This window comes from Heliangelus exortis, chromosome 7, assembly GCF_036169615.1.
Source record: "Heliangelus exortis chromosome 7, bHelExo1.hap1, whole genome shotgun sequence".
NCBI lineage: Eukaryota > Metazoa > Chordata > Aves > Apodiformes > Trochilidae > Heliangelus > Heliangelus exortis.
This window is the reverse complement of record NC_092428.1, coordinates 30,390,863-30,417,248: the sequence shown is the minus strand read 5'-3', so window position 1 is coordinate 30,417,248 and position 26,386 is coordinate 30,390,863. Positions and strand designations below refer to the sequence as shown.

Genomic DNA, 26,386 nt, shown 5'->3' with positions numbered 1-26,386 from the left:
AGGTCTTTCTATTCATAACACATGGATTTGCTAGAGTAGCTGGAACCAAACCTGCTGTCACCAGTTGATGTGCCACCAGCTGTCCCTTTTGGAAGAGGCAATCACCTCTTGAAGACTTTAAAAACCAAGTAAAGGGAAGGAAAATACGAAGCTTTCCAGTAGTCCTCCAGCCACCTCTCTCCTGCTCCCTTGACCTGAGAAACCTTCTTTGTGTTCTCTTTATCACAATCAGATAGTGACCTGTAGCACTTTGTCCCTCTGACTGGGGAATGTCTTGAGTCAATTTGCTCTCAGGCAGGGTAGCAGAAGGGTGTAGGTGCTGGCCAAGATAGCCTCCAGAGTGAAATTCCTCTGCTGTGACTAATTCTGGGTGGAGGATTTCAAAATCAAACCTTATATAATTTTTCCAGGTATGCACAAAGTTCCTACAGCAAGGAGAAAAATTATTGAATGTCGAAAAACTTTTTAGTCTTTTTTTTAATTTGTCTCTAATAAGATGATAGCTCTTGCTTGTGCATTTAAAGGCATTTTATAATTTCTTGGGGTAAATAATCTAAACCCTCTGTGGGACACCACAGGAGCCTTTACTTTTCTATACACCACCCAGAAAGCAAATGTACTTCTATCAGTAGTTAGAGTTGAAGTATTAACAGGTGTGTGTTTTCACATATACATTTTGATAAGATTCATCACTACAGTCATCTTACACACATTTAAATTTAAAGAAAGAGTTCAGACTCAAGAGGAACTGTAAACACCCATGGCATTTGTATTGATGTTGTGCACTTGTTCCCCCTACCCAACCAATACCAGAACTGTGCTGATTTTGTGGGGAATCATATTTTTGGTTTCTAATCCTCCCTTCTTTGGAAATTTATTTAAAACTGACCACTTTTTACACTTGTTTTGATAAGTGCCAACTCTGCATGGTGTAGCTGAAGAGACTGATTTTACAATTGAATAGAACTGTTCATTTTTTTTTTTTAATATGATACTCCAAACCCAAAATGTTTCTATAAAACATTCCTTCCCTAAAGTTCTGGCCAATATTTCTTGGCATTTTGACCCCATTTTAAGTTTTTCAGCTATACCTAAGGGTACTGCTATGTTTATTCGATATTGATAATTTAGCTTAAAAATGGAGCTGTTTGGAAGAACTAGTTAAAAATTTGTTGGAGAAGAGGAGTGAAAAAAGCACCTCAGTAATTTTCTAGAGGTATTCATGCTTGATCAGGAAAAAAAAAATCATGGTGACATTATACTTATTATCTTAGTAAAGTACCATTTTTAGGTATGAAGCACAGATAAACCATGAAAATAGGTATTTCAAAGCAATAATTAAAAAAAAAAAAAAAAAAAAAAAAAAAGGCAAAACCAGTTATTAAATTGTGTCAGCAAAGCAAAGGGAAAGATTGAGCTGTGATTTGGGATCCTTGGAATGCAGTAGTTCCCTGAACTTTCCCTGCGTCAAGAAAAGGCAATGCTAAGTTGGAAGGGGTACCCTGAAGACCTGGGGATGGGGATGGGTGGGACTGAGTTGGTGCTCTCTAGGATTTTGACAGAGCTTAATATGAATTTGGGCTTGAGGGAGCGAAATAGAAGAAATAACAGGATAATAGCTAGCAAGGAGCCAGCCAGGTTGGAAAGCTTGGAAGAGCTTTCTACAACAGATGAATCTCTGGCTGTGGACACTTGTCCTTTGCTGGACCCCATGTACCTGGTGAGGATGCTCCCACTTGCTGCCCTCATGGTTTTTTCTAGTGATTTAGTTCACATGAGCTCCCTCCTATGTCCTGCCTGCCAGAGGAGCTCAGGTCATCTAGGAAAGCATCTTGAATGGACCCAGTTGGTGTTACCCAGGGAAGCTTATTAGGGAATATTTGGTTAGAAGGGACCCAGTGAGCAACCAGGAGGGACCAAAAGGCTTTAACCTGCTCTACCAGAGAGACCATCTATTGGCACAAGGTTATGGGACATTTTTTGTTTTGTTTGTTTGGCTTGTTTTGTTTTTTTTCCCCCCAAAATGAATATCCCTGTTCATCCAGACACAGACAGCTGCTGTCAGACCTGTATGCTGTGCAAGAACTACTTGCAACCTTTTTCTGAAGCTCACTTTTACATAAGACAAGAGGGAAATGGTCTCAAGTTGCAACAGGAGAGGTTTAGATCAGGTGTTAGAAGCAATTTCTTCTCTGAAAGGGTAATTAACCAGGGAGGTGGTTGAATCCCCATGCCTGGAGTTGTTGGAAAGCTGTGTAGATGTGGTGCTCAGTGATGTGGCTTAGTGATGGGCTCCATAGAGTTAGGTTAATGGTTGAGCTCTGTGGTCTTCAGGTTCTTCTCCAGCCAGAATAATTCTGTGATTTTGTAAACTGGGGTGCTGCTGGTCCTGCTTCTCAGTTTTGCAAAGTTTTGCTGCCCCAAGACAGGCTTTCCTGGGATTAGATAGCATCACCGCTTGGTTAGCAAGCCCTGCAGGATCAAGATGCTGGGAGCTGCCGGGTTGCATAGGGATGTGGTGGGATCATTGTGTGCCTGAGAGGGAAAGGCTCAGTTTGAGAATTTTCAGCAGGAGAAGATGCTGTCATTGACAGCCAAGGGGAGATTTTCTGGGCTTTGCAGTGCTGCACTGGGAAACAGAAAGCAACAAGCCAGCAAACTGGAATCCAGTGGAATCCAGACTGGTGACATGAATCCAGCTGTGTGCTGATGTGTCATGAACTCTTTGGGCCTCTGCAGCAGTTCTTTAGCTTAAACTGAAGAGGCTTAAGCTGCTGTTTTATTATGATTATCTTGTCTCATTGGATTTACAAGAAGGGAAATGGCACAAAACACTTCTAAATATTGCCATCCAGGATATCCACTTGTGGCTGTAAGTTAGTTATGTTTTCTTGTTGAGTGCTAAACAATCTCGTGTTTTTCCTGTCAAATTAATTGCTTACAGCTTGTTACCAATTTTTATTTTGCTTTAACTTCCACAGAACCATGACCTGTTCTTCCTGTTTTGCAGTCAGATAGGTTAAAAACACTTGCTCTGGTTCTGCAAAGTGTGATGTAACTTGTAATGGCAAAAAGTTGAGGTCACTTTGACCAAGTCTCCCCTGAAGTAGTTCATAAAGGAGCAAAATATTCAAAATACATAGCTGTTGTATTTGCTATTTGCCAGTGTTTTCTGACAGTAATTCTTCCTCACCCAAACTTTGATGTTCAAGGTTGCTTAGCAGAATAACAAGACAACAAAATAATTCTTTCTAGCTTTATAAACTTATTTCTCAGCACTTCATATTGTGAAAAAAAAATCAATATATAGCTTTTGAAGTATAACATCAAGACACAGGGGGCTGGGGAGAGGAGCTGTAAGTCAGGGTGGGAGATTTGTGTTGCCACACATTTCTGTGACATTTGGTTAGCATCCATGCCCTATGCCAGCTGCTGGAGTCTTGTCCAATTTTCTTTGTGTTTCAAAGCCCACGTGGCCAGTTATTAGCCAATGCTATTAGCCTGTAGCTGGCCAGTAATAGTAATAACTGGCTAATGAGCTTACTACTTGTTGGGGGGACTAGGAATGCCAGGAGCTCCTTGCAGAGAGGACTTTTATTCTTCCAAGCTTGGAACTGAGGGCATTTTTACCTGCAGCAAGTGTCAGAGCCAAGCTCTTGGCACTGGGGATGCAGCCCTGTGTAGCTCTTTTGGCTGGATGACATCTACATGATAAGCAGGCATGAAGCAGAATTTCATTCCTATGGTTGTAATGATCTTTTGAGAACATACAGTTACTGGAAGCATCACTTGAATGGCCCATAATTTTTTCTGGTGGACTGCACTGCATGGCTGCTTTCCATTTGGCTGATTAAAATGATTGTACCAGATTGTAGTTTTATTCCATTTGCTGAAATATGTGCTTTGCAGTTAGAAAGTCATATGTTACAGCTACATAATGTTAAGGTCTTTGTCAAAAATGTAATGCTAAACCAAGGGATTAGGGGGTAGCCAGCAACAGGTCATTTTGGGAGCCAACTGAGGATGCAGGAAATATATATATATATATGTGTATACCGGATGGCTGTATCCTTCCAGGGTTGGGCTGGATCCTATTGCCTTCAAGCCCAATGCCAATTTGAGTTCAAATGGGAACAGAATCAGGACCTCTAATACATTCTGTCTGAGAAGGATTGCATGAAATGAATGTATATCCTTATGCTCTTTTTTTCATGAAGATTTTCTTCAGGATTTTTTCCCGGGGCAGAATTTTCCTTTCTGTCTCGTGATACCCCAGAGCAGCGAGGGATGAGGCCACTCCATGGCTGTAGTAGGGATCCCAGCCATTGTCCTTCCTTACCTTGTTTCTCCAAAACACAAGCTGTGTAATGGTGTAAATCTTAAAGAAAGATGGGGACTTAAATGCTAGGGGTTCACATCCATCCAATATTGCAGGTGTGTATTTAGTGTTATCCGCTGATGGAAAATATCCTGAGGGTGTGAACTTTAGAGCAGACTGAGAGTTAAAGGCTGGTAAGACAACTGCTGCCAATTGATGCCATCTTCCTAAGCCTGGCAGGACTGAGTCTGCATCAACATCTGCAGTGCTTGGATCAGGGATGTGGTGGATCAGGATATTTATGTATCAGAATGCATAAAAGCTTTTAGTGCTGCAGCTGAGCTCTGCCTTCTGACAAATCAAGTATTTCTGTCTCCATAAATGTCAAAGAGCACAATGAGGCTTTTAAACATGGATTACAGCAGGTTAACTACTCAGAAAGTTCTGGTGGTGGGAGAGAAACTGTGCTAGTGAAGTTCCCAACCCCTCTGGTTGCATCTCCCCCAGGTCCGGAACCAGCACTGGAGTCTCATCATGGAGAGCGTGGTCCCATCTGACAAAGGGAATTACACCTGCATTGTGGAAAACCAGTATGGATCCATCAATCACACCTACCATCTCGATGTTGTGGGTAAGTAAAAAGGTTTTAATGTTTAATCACTGTTTAATTGAAACCTGATGTTCTTAATTAATGACTTTAAAACACCCAGAGTTACGCCGATACGTTTTTGCATTAATCTGGGAGATGATTTTGCAGTAGTCTAAAGAGAAGATTTTGCTACCTAACTTTCTGTGTTCATCTATATCTTATCTCACTCTTGTCTGTAGGACTCATCTACTCAGGTCTTGGCAAAGGTGTGATATTCATATGTGCAAATGAGTTCTAGTTGCTGTAATACACCTCCACACTTGCTGTGACAGGCAATTAAGAAATACTGATGCAATTGTAATAATGAGTATTATGCTTTAGTTGTTACTTATTCAGTTTTACTAACACGAGTTTTAATAACTGCTTAGTTATGAAAACTGTTGAGTGATTCTTGAGATTACTGTTACTACAGATGAAACGGTTTTTTAGTTTTGTTTTTTTTTAAATGAAAAGCTGGGTAATTGACTTGGTGAAGCTAGAGCAGACCTGGAGCTTTAGGAAAGGTACTTTGGATTCACAGCAGCATAACAGAGATGGAACCATAGGCTGGTGCTTGGCCCATGAGGAGTCCTGGAAACACAGGCAAAAAAGAAATGGTGAAGAAGTAGTTTTACTTCAGGGCAAATTCAAAAAAACTTGTCTGAATTCTTAGTAATAGCAAAGCTGTGACTCAGCAGGACTATTAAGCATGTGCTCAGTAATATTAACTTAATAACACCCAAATCCTGTTGACTTTAATAAGACTTACACATATTTATTTAAGTACTTAGCTAAATTAGGGCTTAAAATCTCAGGAACCAATTCCATTCAGCCCCTGCTTCTTCCTGATTAGCCTGGATGGGTGTGAGCACTTTTATTGGCTCTGGAGGTATTGGTGTCCAAAAGTAATCAGTTTGGCTGCTGTAATCAGACCTGCTGGGACTACCTCTGGGGATCTCAGCTGTGGTTTCTGAAGCATGTCTGGAATGGGCTTTGCTCTCCCCAGGCTTGTGGGATGATCACAAGTTTTGTGAATCAAACTTCTGATCAATCAAAATTGAAAGCAAAAATTCATTTGGTAATTGGAAGCTATTTTTGGCTGGAGACTGGCAGCCCAACTTATCATCTATGGAGAGCTGGGGGTTTGGGTTTATATGACCAAAAAAGTGACAGAATTTTCATTTGCCTATTTCTGGGTTGGTTTTTCTATGGGGAAAAAAAATGTGTTGTGGGTGATCTTTAAAAGCAGTGCCTTATTTTGTCTGAGAACACTTAAATCTGTGGAAACCCCAAAACCCAATGCAAAACAAGTGCCAGCTTCTTAGGCAGCAAAAAATGAAAACATTCCTCATGAAAATGCCAGGGAGAGCTCAACTTTGTGGTGCAGAGGAGGAAAAAGATAATTTTGTGATGATTATGCCATCAGGTTGAAGTCCTTACCACCATCCCCAGTACATCTCAGTCTTCAAATTCAGTCTGGGAACCACCCAGCTCACCTGAACTTGGTTTTAGGTAGCACTGAGGATTTCTGTAGCCTTGGCAATATTTTGTCATCCTCTATAGACTAAGCTGAGGGTTTTGTGGGGACTGGTAAAGCCATTTTTTCTTGCACACTTTGGTTAAAAAAGTTTATGGAGGGGAGGGTGTTACAGCAGCTGCCAGTGATGGGAGTAAATGATGTTCTGTGTGTCTCTGCTGTCCACATTGCTGGAGAACATGGGCTGGATTTACAGAGCCTGACCCAGGGGATGATGAGATGTGGGATTTTTTGACGATTTTTAGCATTTGTGGTTTGCTTTTTTTTTTTCTAAATTGTTTAGAGGGCCTAGATTGACTCAGCTTTGGTTTCTTTAAAACTGGTTTTTAGTAGGTTACGTGGGAGAAGAAAGTCAGTTTTACAATATTAGGGGTTTTGCTTGCTGAAACAAAACTAACTAAAAATTCCCCTTCTCTGTCCCCTGCTCCTTCCTTTTCCTCATCACCACCTCAGCCCTGATCTGGCATGTTTAATTTTGGCCATATATTTCTTCACCCATTTTTTTCTAGCAAATGTGTTCCTGGATGATGTGGTCACTTGAGAAAATATTTGTCAGGAGCCCTCTCACCTCCTCTCAGAGCCTTTTGAATGTCTTGCATTGAGAAATATTATGCAGAAGTTTATTTTTCCTGGCAGTAAATTATAGAGGCCTGCATGAATGAATGGAATGGTAATAAGGATTATGTCATTTATTTAAATGTCTATTTCTTTCCTATAGAAAAACAGAAAAGTAAATAATGAGGTTTTTCAAGAGTAGTGATCTGGGGTGCTGGGTGCCCAGCTGTTGGCACCCAAAGGAGCCCTGATTTTCCCTGGCAAATACCCAGCATTTTCTGATGCTCAGACCCTGTCAGATGGAAAACCACAACTCCAAAAGTGACTTCTGTGAATCCTGGGTCTGCATCTTGGAGTTCCAATAATTTGATGAGTTAAAGGGTGCAACTGTTACTTTGAAAATGTGTATATGGGAATGTACACCTTGAGATACCTGTGTTGAATTGATTGTGAGTCTTTCAAGAGATACTGCACTGGGACTTTAACCTAAAGGGAATATTGAAGGTAGAGAGCTCAGCCATTTCTGTGTTGCCAAAAGCTTGTAATAATCATGGAGGTTGGGCATAAAACTGCTGAAGCAGTAAATTAAACTTGGCCAGAAGGGGAAACTCTGACAGCTTTTCTAGTTCAGGCAGTTCTACAGAAGTTAATTTTGTGCTTTTTTTTTCCTTTTTTTTTTTTTTTTTTTTTTTTCATTTTCATATGGATTTTCATTTCTCACATGGTTGTGGAGAGTTATGGATGTTTGTTTAGAGCAGATTGCCTATGTAGACTGCATCTTAAAAACTTCAGGGTGTAATTTTAGGTTAAGCTGTGAATGGAAAACTGTCAGTTGAAAGCCTTTGAAATAGCTTTTCCTACATGGTCTAACTGGTTCCAGAGTTGATTAAGTGTAAGTAATAGCAAATTGTATAAAACATGGTAAAGTATTACACTACCATGAGCATCTGACTATATGGTGTAATGTAGAGAACCCTCTGATTATGTCACAGATTTGGGAGGTATCCCAGCAAAAATTGTGCCAAATAATGACACAATACTAGTTAGGAATATCCAGTATTACTCGATGCCAATAACTTTCCAAACCTTGAACTCTTTTGACAATTAAAAGCCTGGAGCCAGCAGAGCTGAGTAGTTTTCAGTTCAGAATGTAGGTGTGAAGTATTCTCATTTTTACCTTGTAATTACTTGCAAGAACCCTCTTAAAATAGTCAAGTCAGCTCAGATGGTCTCATTCAAATTTACAAACCTGGCAAAAAACTTGCACTGAATTTTTTACAATGGGACTAGAAGATAGTGAAGAAAAAACCAGCAGGTCTTTGGCAGCCTCTCTGGATTGCACAGGAGACTTGTGCACATTGACAGTGTTAGTGGGGAATTGTACAGCCCATTTGGCCAGGATACTCTGTGTTGGAAAAAGTTATTCTTTAAATGTTTGGGATGCCCCAATTGACTGCCTCTTCCTCTGCTCCTCCTCCCCCATTTCAAAACAAGGGCTTGAGCAGGCTGTGTATCATAGAATCCCAGAATCCCAGACTAGTTTGGGTTGGAAGAGACCTTCAAGATCATCCAGTTCCACCTCTCTGCCATGGGCAGGAACACCTCCCACCAGCCCAGGTTGCTCCAAGCCCCATCCAACCTTCAGCACTTTCAGGGATGGGGCAGCCACCAGCTTCCCTGGCAACCTGGGCAACCAGGGGCTCAGCACCCTCATAGGGAAGAATTACTTCCTAATGTCTAACTAAGTCTCCCCTCTTCCAGTAAAAAACCTTGTCCAATTCCTTACATAGCCTTACAAAAAAAGTCCCTCCCCAAAAGATATTCAGGGCTTTGCTGTGTTGGAAAAGTGTTGGAATTGCGGTAGGGGCCAATGGTGGCCATAAGAAACTCCTGAAAAAAGGGGACAATTTATCAATTGTGGCTTTTTATTGAGTTACAACCCCAGAGGCCCCAATTAATATCAGATACTTATTGTCCAAGGCAACATTCCATTGCACACTAGGTGCTTCCAACCAAAATGCAGAGAGACCAGGAGAAGGAAACCTCCCTGTCCATTTTATAGATGAAAACGGGAGCTGGGGAGTGCTGAAACTTCTTGCCCAGGGTCACACGGGAAGCTGATGGCACAGCCAAGAAGTAAAGCTGGTACTTAAATCCTAATCCAGTACCTTAGTTAAAAGAATGTTCCCTTGTACAGTTTAGTCCATCAGCAGGTTTTGTTTTGTTTTTTTTTTCCTTACATGCAGCTGAAGTGCCTTTCTGTTCTTTTGTATTTAACAGCAGGTGGGAACTCACATTTTTTTGCACCAGGCTTACTAATAGACTAACTCTGTCCTCATTAAATGTATGTAAAGTCATGCAGTCTTAGGGGAGGATGATGGCAAACGATGTGGTTTTCACTGATGAGTTTGTACTGTAGTGAATCCGGGTTGGAGAAAGCGACCTGGGAATGCAGCCACTGAGACCTGAGTATAATTAGATCACTCTTGGATTGAAATTATCATTAGAGCACAATCTCAGCAGCAGCAGTTCTGTTTAAGCATGGAAGTAACTAATTGAATTTATATTTTAATGGCAAAAAAAGACAAAGAAAAAAAAAAAAGGTTAGGCTGCAAACACTCCTGGTGCAGGTAGCCATTTCTGTCCTATTTAATGGCATCACCAAGGGAAACAAAAGATGGTTTGGTTTCAGCTGAAGTTGGCCACATTACCTCCTTTACTGGGTTTTACTGCCATAGCACAACACATCTCCCAAGAATGTGTAAGAAGACTTTGCTGTTTAGTATAAAAACAAGCAGAAGTTGCCACAAATATTTAAATTCTTTTTTTTTTTTTTTTTTTTTTTTTTGAAGTGCTTTTGCAGGCAGCATAGCTGTGCTGTGACCAGTTTCTCATTTATCTAAAAGCCATGCCTTTGGCTCTCCTTACTGAGGAGTAAGCTCCAGAGGTGGCAGGGCACTACACAGTTGTCCCTTTACAGTAATTCTCATTTCCATAGGAAAGCGGGGCAAGAATAACTTCTCATCCAGGAAGCATTTCAAATGGCTGTCAACTTAAAGCTTGCACCCCAGAAATCTCATGTATGAGTGGTTTTACTGATGGATATGCAGAAAAATGCTCTTATTGTGAACTCTTGGAGATTTTAGAGAACTTTGGGATGAATTTTAATCTTGCTTTTTACAGCGTATTATAAAAAAAAGATAAAAATGGAATTGAGTTTTTTGCTATTGCTGCTTCACTATTTATATTTCCCTTAGTCTAAAGAGAAGAAACTTATTTTTGTTTCCACTTGGTTTTATTTCTGGCTTTCCCTGTGCTTTCAGAGTCTTTAGCTGTGAACATGGCACAGACACATCTTTGTTTTTTAAAGAAGTGCTTCCATTTCATCATTCCTGAACTCATGAAAACACATGCACTGTGATTAGCTCTTCTGCCAAGGCTTCTTTCATCGAAATGAAGTTGAAAATTGCTTGAACTATAGCACAGTCTTTAATGTCCCAAGACTTATTTTTAGGATTCACATTACACACAAGAAAGGGACTGACACCAACTAAATAACACGCTTTGGACATTGCATCACAAATGTCTGGCAGGAGTTAAGTGTGTAGGTATTCCAACCAAGCCCAAACTTTCCTGGCAGATGTGCCTGTAGTTGTTGACTGGCTCTTGACAGGGACAAGCTTTGGCTTGACGTCTTCACCCAAGCGCTCGCGGCGTGGGGCATGATGAGACAAGGGCTGGAAGCATGAAGGAATCCACGCCGATGCTTGCCCCCAGGTATTTGGTTAGGCTGAGGGGGGGAGAAGATTTTATTTACTCTACTGATAAGCCTGAGTGTGGACTTCACAGCTGGCACTGGGCTTGATTTTTGGCAAGACATGGGCAGCCGAGGAGAAATGACGCTGCTTGTTTAGCGCTGGAGGCTGTGGGATTTGCTCCTGAAAACAAAGCCCGTGGTGTGATGGTTCAGCTAAGGGCAGAATGAAAGCTTACATGGTTTTTTTTGTTTGTTTGTTTTCCCTTCTTTCTTACTAAGGTAAAAATATTCCAACCCCCTGATTACATTGGGGTAGTCTGGCTGAGTTGCATTTATGGCCAAATCCTGGTGTCATTCCTTCATCTGCTGGGTTTGTCATGTTTGGAATGCTTTCTGCAGAGTCTGCTGAGGGAGGATGGGTCTCCCTGTCCCACTTTCTGTCTTATTACAGCCCCCAGGCAGGTATTTCTCTTTCTTGTGATGAGTGGTGAGCAGGATATTGTTTCAGCTCTGTTATTATAATTTTTAATCGTGTCTTCTAATTCACGCGGTGTCCTACCCATGGAAATGCAAGTAGGAATTTGCAGGGGTTGTCTGAAGATGCTAACAAAGTAGTAACAGTCTTGTTAGATGTGCAGCTGCCACTTGTTAAGAGCCATGGGCTTTTTGACCTGGGCCAAGTCTTTTCTCCATGATTTTGTTACTGAAAAAGTTAGCAGTGAATTGGTTAAGTTGCCTCCTCTTAAAAATAAACAAACAAACAAACAAACAAACAAAAAAAAACAAAAAAACAAAAAAAAGAAAAAAGAAAAAACACCACCACCACAACAGAAAGGAAAAAAAGTTTAAATTATCGTATCACAAATATAGAACTGCAGTACAGGCTGGGTGGATGGTCCATAAATTAAAGGCAAACACAAGGTTCTTCATCATGGCTGCCCTATTATTGAATATCTTCCACCTGCATTTCTTGGTGTTGTCCCCAGGTATGGGAGGGAAGACAGGTGGGACAGTCCTGTGGCTGAAATGGGACAGCTGCCCATGGTTGATGGGAATCCTAACTGAACCCACCACACTAATGGTTTTTGACATTAAACTGGGATTAAGAGAGAGGTAGCAGAGGTTGATGTGGATGGAGATGGCACTTGGGGTGTGTATGATTTTAATGAGCTAAGGCTGGGGATGGTGGGACTAGGAAGATGCAAGAGTGTCAGGGTATCCTTCCAGAGGCTGGCAGTGCAGGGGGGAAAAAACATTGGGGGATGGGCGCCAGGTTGAAATATATAAGGAGGTGAGAGGCCTGGCTGTACCAAAGTGTAGACATATCAGTAAAATATGAAATTCTGTGGCTATTAAAAGTTGCACTTGAAACTTGTTGGTATCCTCTCCCTGCTCTGCAAACCCCTGTGTGACTGGAAATTCAAAGGTGGCTGTATCTTGACAGATTTTCAGGACTTTAAAGGATTAGGTCATTTTTTGACTAGTACCAGTCCTGTGGTGCAGCTTCAACAGCAGTTGCTTCATTTGAACAGAAAAATAAACCAAAATCTAATTTAATTAGAATTTAAAAGCCACTTAAAAAAAACGTAGTTTGTAAAGCACTTCTGAGTTACTGAAAAGCTCTGTAAATTGTTTTCTTTTCAAGGTTGCCTTTTAAAAAGGTTGCATGAGTCTGTTGAAGTTTTTGACTATTTTTGGTAGAAAACTCTGATACTGTCAGAACTTGAGCTGAGTGAAGAATTCATAGTGACAGAGCATTTGTTGAAAGAAAGCTAGTTTTTACCATTTTTACAAAATGCTTGTGAAACTAAAATCTATATTTTTTTTTTTCAAGGAATTTTAGTCAGTGTCAGAAATGAGGTGATCAAGAAAGTTGTAGGGGTTGCTCTAGGGTTGTATTCTGCCTTTCCAAGTGAATATTCATGTATTGGTTGGTGTTTATGTCTGCAGCAGCATTTCTGCAATTTGAATGGATTAGATGAATTACTGGGCAACAGCATTCCATTTTGGTAGTTGGTTTCAAATGTACATTTCCTATTAAAATGGCCTTTTTTAAAATTTATTTTTTGCCTTCATTCTTCAGTGGTGTTTTCCAGAAGGGAGTTGTGTCACCTGCTGCTCAGCCAGAGGCTGCTGATGGTATTTCTAGGTCTACTTTGTAGGAGGTTTCTATTTGGATGTGTGTGCTGAAAGGCAAGAAAACGTGGGTGCAGAAAAAGAGGTCAAGAACTGTAGAAAAGAACAGAGGAAAATTTTCATGGTTTGGAGCACAAAGTTCGTGTCCAAGCAGCCTATGTGCTTGCTATTGAAGCTCTTAAATCTTGTAAACTCTACCTGCATTTACCTGAATTACTTGAAATATGACAAAGGTTTATGATCAGGGTCTTCCCAAGAGCAGTAGTCCTGGTCCAGTGTTTAGAGCAGGTTTTGGATTCTGTGCTGCTAGAATGGATGTGATCCTGATGGAGGGACATCTCCTGACACGGGACCATTTGACAGCAAACTTCAGGCAAGCCCAATGGCTGATTGAAGCCCAACATAGGGATATCAGCTCTGAGCCAGGGAGGTCCAGCACAGAGCTGGTTCTGGAGAACCTGTGTGCAGGAATGGTCTCTGGTCCATCCACTGTGTCTAGCAGGGGATGCAGAATTCCATGGCCCTTCCCATAATTTCACACCTGCATTCCTCAGTGGAGTGAATGTGTAAGAAAATGGGGAGAGGTTTAGAAATATAAGAAGGCTTTTAAAGGTTGACATAATCTTTTCCATTTGACTTTGAAGGCAGAGCAGGAAATTTGGAGGATGAAAACTGTGCAGGCAGGTCACAACAACAGTTGCTTTATGGTGCTGCTGGGTGCACTGGTGAGCAAGACCCACTGCAGCAGGGAGAGGACATCATCCCTCTGGGAAACATGCTTTTTGCCAGGAGTACAGGAAACCTTTGGCAGAGCCTGCTGGAGAGCCCAGTCCAAGGATGCTGGACCCCAATCTTGTCTCTCGTTGTTGCAAAGCAGCTGGGAGCTTTGTAAAATGGGGCAAGGGATGGTTTCCCTGTGTGTAAAAAGTTAATGCAGTCTCTGGAAGCAGCTGGAGCAATAAAATTTTACCACTTGTCTGTGAGAAGTCACAAGTTGTTTTTCATAGTTTCTCAGAGCCTGTTTCATTTCAAGTACACTGCAAAGAATGTCAATGAAAATTTCAGCTCCTCCTTGTGCTGTTTCTCATGAGTTTTCACACCAAAATAAGGCCTCTCCCTGCTTTGTTCAGAGATGGATGAAGCTTTTGCCTGTGCATGCACTGCAGGAGGGATGCTGCAACCCAGCTCCAGGATTAGTCTTGTACAACTCTTGCTGCTATGACTTTTTCTGCTCTGTAGTGCTGATGAAACCCACACTCTGTCAGCCTAACAACAGGGCTTTGCTTTAAGGACAAAGGAGAGCTTTTAATTAGTTCTGACTGTGATGTTTATTCTTTTTTTTTTTCCCTCCTGTTTTCACTGACATCACTGGACTTCATATCAAGCCAAATAAGTCTGTCTTGCTTGATTTCTTTTCCCCGGCTTGCTGCCATGTGAGGAAGAGGTGTGCAGGTGAACTTATGCTGCAAAGATGGATTTTAGCAAAAATGCACATAGGAGAGCAAGCTGAAGCTATGTTTTAGGACTATCCAAAGAGACAGATGGGATAGCATCAGTGGGAGTTTTGCTTGCTGGAGAACCTGTGCCATTGCTTCCCATCAGAGGTGAAGGTGGTGAAGCCAAGGACAAAGAGTTTGAATTGAACTCATTTGATGGGTTTCTGGAAAGATTTTAAAAAGGCATTGCCTTTTATTCAATTAGCCTTGCTTGGGTAGCACATGAAGTTGGATGGGGTGGCAGAGGCTTTGTTACAGGTAGCAAATGAGTCTGCTTCTGGTGTCTGCCATCAAATTTTGATCTTTAGAACTGAATTTCTCTAACAGCCAGTGTTCAGATGTTTATTAATTTTATGAGGAAGCAGGGCATATATGGAGTCTGTTTCCCTGCTGTCTCACTTTATACTGACTGCTGGTACTGGTCCATGAACCAAGGCAGATATGGACATGTGGGTCCAGTAGTTGGTGATGATGTGTGTGACACAGCAGCAGAAAGAAATGCCTCAGCTTTGTATAAAAGGCTTCTACATGTGAGAACAGAGGGATTTTAGAAAGTGGTTCTGCAGGGTAGCCCCCCAGTCCCAACTGCATGAGCAGATCCCTGTGGTGCCTCTCTGGGTTCAGCTGTGAGGACTCCAGCTGCAGGGATGCCCCTTTGAGCTCTTGGCCACCAAGATGACTTCTTCAAGAAGTGCTGGGCCAATGGGAAATGCTCTACATGGAGGCTCCTGCCCAGTAATACTGAATAGTATGAGCATTTGTTGGCTGATGCCTACTGGTAGAAGATGCCAAAATTTGTAAAGCATGACTTCATCAGCACTGGTAATGCTGGTCTGGTCCATAAGCTGCCTGAGAGGCTCCTGTTCTTTATCAAATGTTCTTGTCAGGGACAGTCTTTATCTCTTAGTGTTTCATGACAGCAATCTGTTATTCCTTGTAGCCTGAAAAAAATCTTGTAGTGCTGGGTTTTGCAAGAGAGCATTGTCCTTAATTTGCTGGGGATAAATTACCTGGGAAGCAATGATTTGAGGGGAGGGTATGTGTGTCTGTAGAAATGGAACATGACAGTTCAGCAACAGTTCTGAATTGGCCATAAACAACACAGAGGGCTTCATGTTATGCAGAAAGGAAACCAAACTGATGTGCAGCTGGTATAAGCTGCTCAGCTCCTGGCTCATGGGTCTGACATTAATTAGTGGAGGGGTTTTTTGCCTACACCTGCTCAGTTGTTTCTGAGCTTGTGAAAAAGCCACCAGAGCTCAACCTTACTCCTTCAAGCCATGGAGAAAAATTGTGGAGTTATCTGTGTTTTCCTTCCAGCATTGCATAGAGCACAGGCCCTCAGCAGCAACTGTTTATGGATGGAGAAAGGAAGCAAAGAGTTGGCCTGGGCTGTGTAGAAAGCTGCCTTGAAGGAGGAAAGTCCATCTCTTTGGTGAGACCCCTCCTTTGCCACTCCACTTTAGGGGTGCAGTTTCAAATCAGGTCCTTTGTACAAACTTGGATAACTCTGGGTAGGGGAGAAATTTTTCAGTCCCGGTTTATGATGAAAAGGCTGTGACTGATTTCTCTTTTTTTAAGGCTGAAGAGTCAATCTTGCAAGTTTGGCATGCTAAGCCAAAGCCAAGGCAAGAAGCTGTGATTACAGTCTGGCCTAAAACGCTGTGGGATGCTTCTGAGACCCATAATTTACAGGATAATTAGCATTTTCCAAAGCAACAGATGTTGCCTGATTGGAAGGAAGGTGATTGGGAATGGGCAGAGTGTTCACTGAACAATGTCCTGCGTGCTGCTGAAGACTTCCTGAGCTCAGAGTCAGGCAAAAGAAGCAACTAGGGCTGAATGTGCTGTGCTGACCAGGACAAGTGAAGAAGAGGACATGAGAGATCCAGGTTTTCAGTTCTGTGGAGACAGCTGGAATTGCTTCAGTTTTCCTTCAGTGGTGACTTGATACACAGGATCTATTCCAGGGGCTATTGATGCAGAAAGGTTACTAATGCTCTGAGAGACATCATTTGAGGGAGCCCTCTGTAACTTCACAGTGGCAAGAATCAAGATGACTCTATAGGAGTCAGTAACATTTCAAAACTGGTATTAAAGTTAATAATAAATGTTTCTAGTTGAAAATTGTGGAAAAGAATTAGGCAACTTGTTTTCTCCCTCTCCCTCTCTAATTGAGGATCTCTCCATTGTCCCCAGAACTCATATTTGTTCTTCCACTTGCTATTCAGCTTTTATTTTCCTGGCCTGCACTTGAATTGCACATTTACAAGGAGAGGAAACGAGCACATTCAAAAGGAGAAAAATAAGAGTAGTTTTCATTTTTTTCTGTTGAAATGAATCAAATGCCTTATCCAAAGCCCATTGAATTCCATGTGAGTTTTCCCCCTGACTTCAATGGGCTTTGGTTCTGGCTTTTAGCTCCCGTGAAAGGTCCTGAACTGTCTGTGCTAGGGTAACAAGGAGGCTTGGATAGACAATCCCCAGAGCTCTTCTCAGCCCCTGGCACAGCCAGGTTGCTAAGGAGACTTGGCCTGGGGATGGGTCCCGATGCTTACCCCTTCCGGGGTTATTGTCTCCTCTCCCTCCTCTCCCTCCACTCCAGCAGTGCCACAGCCACTCTTTCAGGCACAATACCCTCCACTTTGGCCTCTGGCACCAGCAAATCCTGCCCTACATCTTCCCTCCATCAACGTGCTTGGCAGGCAGCCTCTCTTCCTAGAGTTTTTCCATCCCTACCCTAGGAGCAGGGTGTTGGGATGTTATCTACTGGTTTCTCTTGGATGTGAAACTTTGGTTTTGGTCCCCACCACTTCGATCTTCATCTCCTGTGTTTGCATCATAATTTTTCTCTCTTTCTTCACTGATTTCCTTCTTTGTTGGCTGCAGGTGGTCAGCAAAAGAAGTTGGAGGAGATGATAGAGATTTTCATGGTTTATCACTGGTCCAAACCAGGACAGAGATGAGGCCCTTCTATAGGAACCACCTGTCCAGGGACTTAAGCATCTTGAAGAGCCAATTCTCAGGGCTCCTTGTGCAGTTTGCAGGCTCCAATAGTCATTTCCAGGATAGTCTTTCCAGTTACTTCTCCTTCCATCATCTCTGGCATGATGGGCTCCCAACCATCTCCAGGTGTCCTGCAGGGCTGGGACTTTCCTGGGCAGCTCCCTTCATTATTATTGATTTTTGGAAACTTGCATTTTTCCTGGATTCTTTACAGTTTTCTTCCTCTTGGAGGGAGGTATTCTGGAGTTTGAACATTAACAGGCTAAATGACAGTTTCTCCTAAGCCATTGGACAGGTCTCTCTGTGAGTTCTCTTTTCAGATAACCAGTCTGTTTGTCTATAGATAAGCCAGCAGAAATGCTCAAGCCCTGGGCACGTTTATGGTGGTGTAAAATTTAGATGCTTGTAGTCTTGAATGTGATATTCCTCACATGAGCAACCATTTTTGCTCTGCCCTTTGTAAATAAGTGACTGCTCAAATGGGGGTGATATTGAGTTTGTATCTAATCTTCAGCAGGGAGCAAGCTGGTGTCTGTCTCTTCAGATGGGATGCAGCATTAAGCAGGCTTTCTCTTTACAAAGTATTCTAGAGTTTGGGAGAAACTTAAAATAAAAAGGAAATGTAACATATGGAGACATATTAATTATACTAATTTATACTCTCAGTCTGGCTTGGTTATTTTCAGAACAATATACAGAAAATATTTTTAAATTTAAATTTTTTTTAAAACATCCATTACATTTGCTCTTAAACATCTATTCCATTTCAGTTGAATCTGTTTGAGAAAGCAAGACAACCTTGTACATATCTGTGTAGTTTATTAGTAACTAATATTTATGGTAATAAAATTAGTATCTACTACTTTTTATGGTCCCTATAATGTAGTGTTTAGTGTGCATGAAGACAGCTGAACTATGGGGTGGCTTCCTGTATTATAGCATACACTAACTTGGTTTTAAAACATGTTAACAGTGAAACACTGAAATTTCAGTGGTCAAATAGTAATGATTTGGGTTTTGAGGTTCTGATGGAATTAGATATAAATGAGCAAGAGGAACAGTGAAATTGGTGGGCCTACAGAGCTGTGAGACTGGTGGCCAACTTTAAGCAAAACACTGAATTAAATAACTACATGGGGATATGGTCATTAAAGTTTAGTGTTGATCCTGATTATTAAGTTGTGTAAGTCTAATGATAAAATTAGTTTGACCAGCCTTAAAATTTGTTTTTTATTTTTAAAGGCAACTTTGGTTCTTGCCTGTCTTTAGTAAAAATAAAAGCACCACTCTGTTTTCATCTAATATTAGTGTAGCCAATTGTTCAGAGTGATGATACCTGCTTACAAATGCCTGACTTGTATTTTAAAGCCCGAGCAGTGATGTTAGATTTATCAATATGGTTTTGACAGTACCTGTGTTTAAGGAGAGTCCTGACATGTGTGTGGTTTGCAGAGCAATGGGAAAGACAGGCTAACATCCTGAAAGGACTTTTTTCCAAGAAGTGATGCTGTACAGAATTACGCTTGGTCATTTGTAACTAGTGCAAGTTTGTCCATATTTAATTATTTTCTCCAACACTGAGTGTGTTTCTCTTGGTCCTTGTCCCCGAGGCTACTGAATTTGTATCATGATGGTTTGGTTCTTCTGTGTCATTTCCCTGGGTGGGCAGAGGAATTCTCCCTTCTGCTGAACTGAGGGAGGTGATGAACACTAATAGTTGCTCCATATGTTGGTGGGCAACTAAAGTTTGTTTTTAACACATTTACCTTTAGAGAAGAAATTTCACCATGTTTTACCTATGCATATTCCTTCACTTTATTTAGTTTTTTCAGTGGAATTTGGAATCAAGAGTGTAAGAACTTTGCTTTCACTTCTTGGCTTTGCCTCCTTTTTTTCAGTAGGGGAAATGTTTGACAGTCATCAATAAAAGATTAAATCATTGATGGGTATGGCGATAAACTAAACACATTTCGTGTGCTGATGCTGGCATAGTAGGAACTTTTCCAAGATGTTTCAGGCCTCATTCTCTGGTTTGTTTAAGGGCAGAGAATAAGGTCACAAAGGAAATCAAACCCTGATGTGGAGAAATGAAACATGAGGCCTACTGACTTCTAAAAAACATTTTAAATAACATTCTCTAAGGTTTCATTTTATACTGAAGGCAGCTGTAATAAGTTTTGGAAGATGGTGTAAGGTTTCTATTAAAGAGAGATTTTTTTGCTTGCTGTTTTTGTACCCAAATGAAGGAGTGAGGAGAGAGAATTGGAGCTTATTCAGCATCAGATGAGAAACTACAAGCTCTCTTCAGAACTGTAAAATAGTAATTTATAAGTTCTACTGTAATTTACAAATTAAAAAATATTAAAAGGCTCCTAGATCTTCACAAATGACACCACGTAGCTGTGGAATAATTTAATAACTGCAACACAAATGCACTTTTGCCACAAGTAAAACAAGACTCCTGCTTTGTAGTGTGCTGCCAGCATAGCCTCAGTGAATAAATTCCCAGTAGATGTTTGCTGCATGCCAAATATATTGGACTGTATAAAAGATCCCATTGTTCCACAGGCATCATTATTTGCTATTACACTCGCAATGTTTGCTTGTGAAACAATTTATTGGAAACCAGTGTGCTTAAAAAGGAACACTTGGTTTGAAATTCAGTTGATTTGGCTCAGAATGGCCAAAGCTTTTGCAGCGCACAGCCTCTACAAATAAATATTTAGGTCTGCTGGTTTTTGCTTATCTTAGAGAAAATTCCTGGAGCTGGGGAGAAGGGGCTGGGGCTGAGCAATGGGTGTTTCACTTCTAATTCATGGTTTGAAAGTCTGTGTAGATCAGTATTAACTTTTTTTTCTTGGAAAAGGAAAGGGAGAGAGTTAAGTCAGGCAGCGAGTTCCCAGCTAGGCTGAGGACACGGCAGCTCTCTGAAGGTTTTCTGGGGAGGCTCTCAATGTCTCTCTTGCTCGCTGGATAATAAAGAAATGTGGTAACCAGGGCTGTCATTGAGGGGACTTTCTCATCTGTGATGTTTCAATGAAAAGTTTTTCTGCTTTTCCCACTTGCCTCGTCCAGCACCAAGGTGGCTGTTGGTGGCCCTGCAGGCTGGAGAGTTGGGCTCAGCCCTGCCCATCACCCTGAAGATTTCAGCAGCTTTTAAATCACATTTAATGAGGGGGGATGGAAAGCTGCCTTGCTGCCATAGCTGAGGGTGAGCTTTGCCCAAAGACTGTGTGTATGCAACATATATCCACAGGACTGGGCTGGGAACAGTGGCTCTCTTGGTACACAGATGATGCAGGGTGCCCTTACTGATGGAAACAAGAACATTGATAATCACTTAAGCAAGTCCATAGATTGAAAACTTTATTGTCTCACATTAAATACACTGCAGTATTCCAGAGAACTCTCTATTTCCTGGTGTCCTGCTCAGAATAAGAATAAACTGCTGATTCTGCTGCTGTGTCTGGGTGAAGTAGAGAGAAGCTCTCGTGGCAGCATTGGTCAGAGTGTTTTGAAAAGTTGAGCTGTCTGGTATGTGCATCCTGCATGAGGAGTTTCAGTGCTGCTAGTTTTGAACAATTTCCCTCGGTTTATTTTAGCACATTAATTGGTTTCAGAATTAATCAGTAAATCTCTCTTCTTATTTTGTGGAGGCTTAGTCCAATTAAAATGTTTTAAAACTCAGAGGTACTTATCGCAATGGATCAGAAAAACCATCAGACAGATTCTTCCTGAGTTGAATGATGAAAAATGTGTCAAGTTTTGAAGTACAGTTTCTCCCCTCCTCCCCCCAAAGAGCTATTCTTTATATTACAAGTGTAGTGCTCAAGTCATCTCCTTTGAACTGTAGTTTTTGTTATAGGTTTTGGCTGCAGTGCTATTTCAGAGGAGTCAGCCAACAGGCTTACAGGGCTTTTTGGCTTGAGTTCACTTAGTTTTCTTGGCAGCTCTACTTATTTATGCATCTTTATTTCTCTCTCTCTCTCTCTCTCTCTCTATTGCTCCTTCTTGTTCCCCTTCCCCACCAGAGCGATCACCACACAGGCCCATCCTCCAAGCTGGTCTGCCAGCAAATGCCTCAGCAGTGGTTGGAGGTGACGTTGAGTTTGTCTGCAAGGTCTACAGTGATGCTCAACCTCATATCCAGTGGATAAAACATGTCGAAAAGAATGGCAGTAAATATGGACCAGATGGGCTGCCCTACCTTCAGGTGTTAAAGGTGAGGCTCTGCAGATGCTGGTGATGGTGACGACTCCTTTAGAGCACTGAATTTATTTGTTGTGAATCCAAGAATTTTCAGATCCGAATTGCATTTGAAAATGGAAGTGGTTACTTTACAAATGAAATAATGAGTTAGAGAAACATATGTGAGTCCAAATAACTCTTCCGATTATAGATCCTGTTTTGTTCTTTTTATACTTCCATAAACTCCTTTATCTCTGAATGTTTCAGGCATGACTTGTTAAGAAAAAAAATTCAAAACCCTCTTAAAGCACATCACTGACAGTTGTGTTTCAGCAGACCGCATCCAAAACATACCCGGGACAATGTACTCCATTTCTTTCACGTTTCTTCAGCCTCTTTGTTTCAAAGTAACATGGCACCTGCTGCCAAAAGCTTGTTGGCAGGATTGGGTTTTCTGGATGCTGAGCCTGCAGAGATGTCCACTTTTCACTGGCATGCTGCAGCGTATAGGTGGTATCATTCCTGCTGGCATGCAAGCCCTGACCAAGGAAACTCCCAACTTTTCTGAGCTGGGTGGCATTGCCAAAACTCAGCATGCTGGCAGGCAGGACAGCCAGCTCTAGATCATCTTGTTCTGGTGTTTTTTCTCCCCCCCAGTGCTGCTGTTTTCTAACACCCTCCCATGATGCTTCCGCTGCAAAATTACAAAACGCCACCAAAAGACCCCAAACAACCCCCAATCCCTTGGTGTTTTGACACCGATACCTGCATGAAGTGGAAGAAGTATTTCTTGTGACATGTTGGTGGTGGGACCGTAGACAGCTCAGTGTCCTTTTTGGGCAGCAGTGACGTTGTTCTCCTGTGTTATTGGTCTATTCTAGCATTCGGGGATAAATAGTTCCAATGCTGAAGTGCTGACACTGTACAATGTGACAGAGGCGGATGCTGGAGAATATATTTGTAAGGTCTCCAATTATATAGGGGAGGCCAACCAGTCTGCCTGGCTCTCTGTTCTGCCAAGTATACAAGGTAACAATGTTTTTTAAAGCAAGCTGGATGTAGAAGCTGGAAAAATGGTGCTTTGGGAGACTGCAGGCAGCTTGTAGGTTAACTCTTTGGCCTTGTGGTATATGTGTAATCCTCTTTTGGTGATGCAACTGGTATTACACCAGCAGCCATGGAAAAATTCCCACAATATTCTGAGTGTAACGTCAGCACTGGTTTCTGACCCTGCTCTTTGTTCTCTCCTGTTTGGTATCTTTATGTCTGTGTGTGTTTATGTCTAGTTTTGTTGTTAATTCTTCATACTTTGCAGTTCACCTATAGGATACTCTTTGAATAATATAATTATGACCTAATAAGTGCATATTTATATATATACACGTGTGTATATATATGAAGTGTTCACCTAAGTACCCAGTCAAGTGTCAGTTTAGTCACAACTTTCACCTCAACTGCAACTCTGCAGGGTGAGGGGTCTTCCAGTTGTCATTCACCTGTTATTAACTGGGTAATAACCCCTCCATAGCAGTAAAGACAATAAAAGGCAATAAAGGCATCTAAACCTTCCAGATTATTTTTTAAAAGTTTGTATGATTTAGGAAAAACAAAATTGATTTCCGTCTCCTGGTTTTTGGACCTTTGAGGTCTGTTTTTTCTCCAGATTTCTGAGAGCTATGACTGATTTTTGAACAAGACCTGAGCAACCATCCTGCTCTCTCCACTGTGCTTCTAAGCAAGTCACCTAATATTACCAGACTGCAAATTAAACTGAGATTTGGCAACACTGCATAATGTACAGGACTTAAATGTAGTGCAGTGAATGATGGAAGGATGATACTCTGCTTCAGAGAGCTACTGAGTTCTCCCCTGGAGCACAATTTGCCTTTTTCATTTTTTTTTTTCCCTTTCAGAGTATATTTTGCACTAAAGTCTTTCCTCTGTAGCAGATAACTACATGTGAAGGATACCACCTCCTGTCCTACTTTGTTTTCTTTTTTTTTCTTTACACTTCCTTTTATTATTCAAAAACAAGGAAAAAAGCCAAACAACTGTGGGTTAATTTTTCCATGTCATTTGATTGCATGCATGTTTAGGTGGTGAGTTTAGGTCTGGTGAAGGGTGTTGATTACTTTCCGAGGTGAGCTGGGACCTGTTGGTAAATGGTGAGGGATTGTGGATGGGGAAGGAGCTTTGCATCTCTACACCTCTGCCTTTCCAAAGTGCAAAGCCCCGTGGCTACAGCTCCCTATCCACAAGGATTCTCTCAGTGTCTAGCTTTTTCTCTTGCTTCCCTCTTCTGTTTTTTTTTTAGGCTGCCGGTGTTAACACCACGGACAAAGAAATTGAGGTTCTCTATATACGGAATGTAACTTTTGAGGATGCTGGGGAGTATACATGCTTGGCGGGTAATTCTATTGGGATATCCTTTCACACTGCATGGTTGACAGTTCTGCCAGGTATACACTGCTCTCTTTCTGTGGTTTTTCCTCTTTTTTTTTATTTTATTCCCCCCCTTGTTGATCGCTGCAGAATTAGCACGGCTTTTGTCTCAGAAAAGGACTTATACAATGATTATTATTTTTAAACGGGGTTGTCTCAAGCCAGTGATTTGACTTGTTGCATATTTGCACCTCCAAAAGCCTAAAAACCACAAAAAATGGGAGGGGGAATGTCCATTGCACTCAATTAGAATGTTTTTACATCTGTTTACTGTTCATCAGAAGGGCTAAGGAGCTGCATTGCCTTAGCACTTCCATGAGATAACTGAAAATCAACATATTAATCATTGTAAACTTTTTTAAGTGGAGGAAATTCAAAGTTTCTCATGAAGCTTTGGGACTAATCTGGCCACAATCAAAACCAGTTCATCAAAATCTCTAAGCTATTCATTTGTTATGCCTCAATTCATTTACCTATCATCCAAAATTCTTACAGAAATTCTACTATTAGTGCCAATGGATCGTGTACAGAAGCAGTGCCTTCCATATCTTGGGAATCAGCTCCCTGCATCTTTAAATATTGCATGCTCTGGGGAAACTAATGGTGGTTTGCTTTTACTGCAAAGCATGTCTTGCTTTCCTGGGGTTGATGATGTTTCTGCCCTTAAAAGAAACAAACATCAATAAATATCAATGTGTTTGGGTTTTTTTGTTGTTGTTTTTTTTTTTTTTCCTGAAAATTTTTATCAGCTGTTAAAAGATGTAACCATAGAGGTTTTGCCACTAGTCAAATGTTCTCATTTATAAGTGTTGGCAGCTGCCTTAGGAGTTCCTATGGAAAAAATATGAAGTTGGCTGGATAATCTTGTGCTTACAATTTATTAATTGTTAATCCTGAGAAAGGGAGGTACAAACCCTGCATGTGCATATGGCTGAGGTTCACATTGCAGAAGCGAAACGTTCCCACTTACTGCAGATAATTCCTTTATTAAAATATACTGAAAAAGGCAACTTTATCCCATCTCACTCCTGGGTGAGCACTGAGCCTGCGTGGTCCATCACCCAGAAGGCAAGGCAGTACTTGTGTAGAGCTTGCTTCTGCATTTTGCAAGGGCTTGAACAGCATTTATTTTATTTTGGTTTTAATTTTAAAACCCGATTTTCTTGAATGAAATGATTTTTAGAAGCCTAGAATGAGGCACAAGAAAATATCAGCCTGAACATGCATTGCTTTGCGGAGTGACTGCTGATGGCTGTTGAATGCTGTTTACCTGGGGGATGAATCCCAGAGAAGGGATTAGGGGCAGTGTTTGCTCAGAGAACTGCCTTGAAGATAATTTCAAAGTGGTTTCAATCAGAGTAACAGCTATGTAGGACCACTCCTTCTAAAATCTAGTCTCACAGGCTGGGTAACCACTGAGGATGTTACTTGAAATAAGGAGTCCTCACAAAAAAGGAGACTCATAATTAACATATTGCCTGCAATCCAGCTTTCCCCATAAAACATTATGTGTTTTAATCCAGTGCTGGGCTATTCAAAGGACCTCAGGGGAGGTAGGCACCTGGCATCAACTGCAGTGAATTAAGCAGCTGATTCCTAAAAACACTCTTAAAATCCCTAACCTGAACCGGTTCATCCTGCCTTCCCTCTGTATTTTTAGATCCCAGGGAAAATTTTGGATAAACAGCCAATGCAGACTCAAGCCCAAATGCCTATTTGTGATTTTTTTTTTTGTTTTTGTTTTTTTTTTTTTTGTTTTTTTTTTGTTTGTTTGTTTTTTTTTTTTGTTTTGTTTTTTTTGTTTTTTTTGTTTTTTTTGTTTGTTTTGTTAATTCACAATTTGTGACTTAATTTGTGGCACTTCTCTTTTAGGCTAATTCAATGTCTTAACTTTCAATGTGTCTTTATGCGGCTAAAAAGAATTACAGTGCTTTTAAATTTGACTAGAGCAACAAAATGAACCTGAGCCTAATTTGAACACTTCAGTTTGTATTTTGCCCTGAAATTAGGCTTAATTATCCAATATTTTAATGTATATGTAGCTACCTACCTAGGCAGACACATGGATATGTCTATAGAAGTGTGCATACGTGCACAAGCTCACACTCAGTGGCAATCTCAAAGAAGTCAAAGCAGTGATTTAGAAAGAGGAATCATTCTCAGACTGCAAGGTAGCCTGAACATTCACAGTCTTCTCTATGTCACACAGACACTGTGAAAACTGGTATTTTGCCCATTTCATGTTGTTCCAAGCACTGTACTGAACTGTGCTTGTACCGCGCGCTAACTCTCTGGCATGATTGTTCCCTCCCGAAAACTCCCA

General features: G+C 41.2%; 1 protein-coding gene across 19 annotated transcripts in view; it reads left to right on the top strand.

Moving 5' to 3' along the window:
* The window catches only part of FGFR2 (fibroblast growth factor receptor 2), an 85,455-nt gene that overhangs the window by 31,435 nt on the left and 27,634 nt on the right, over positions 1-26,386 (top strand). For 11 of the 19 annotated variants that reach the window (XM_071749560.1, XM_071749559.1, XM_071749571.1 and 8 more), the window contains 3 exons: positions 4,826-4,949; positions 21,465-21,655; positions 22,503-22,650. In XM_071749560.1, coding sequence (XP_071605661.1) covers positions 4,826-4,949; positions 21,465-21,655; positions 22,503-22,650 — 463 coding nt within the window. Of the gene's footprint in view, positions 1-4,825; positions 4,950-21,464; positions 21,656-22,502; positions 22,651-23,935; positions 24,081-26,386 lie in introns of all 19 variants that reach the window. The other 8 variants (XM_071749561.1, XM_071749572.1, XM_071749574.1 and 5 more) reach the window with 1 other exon arrangement.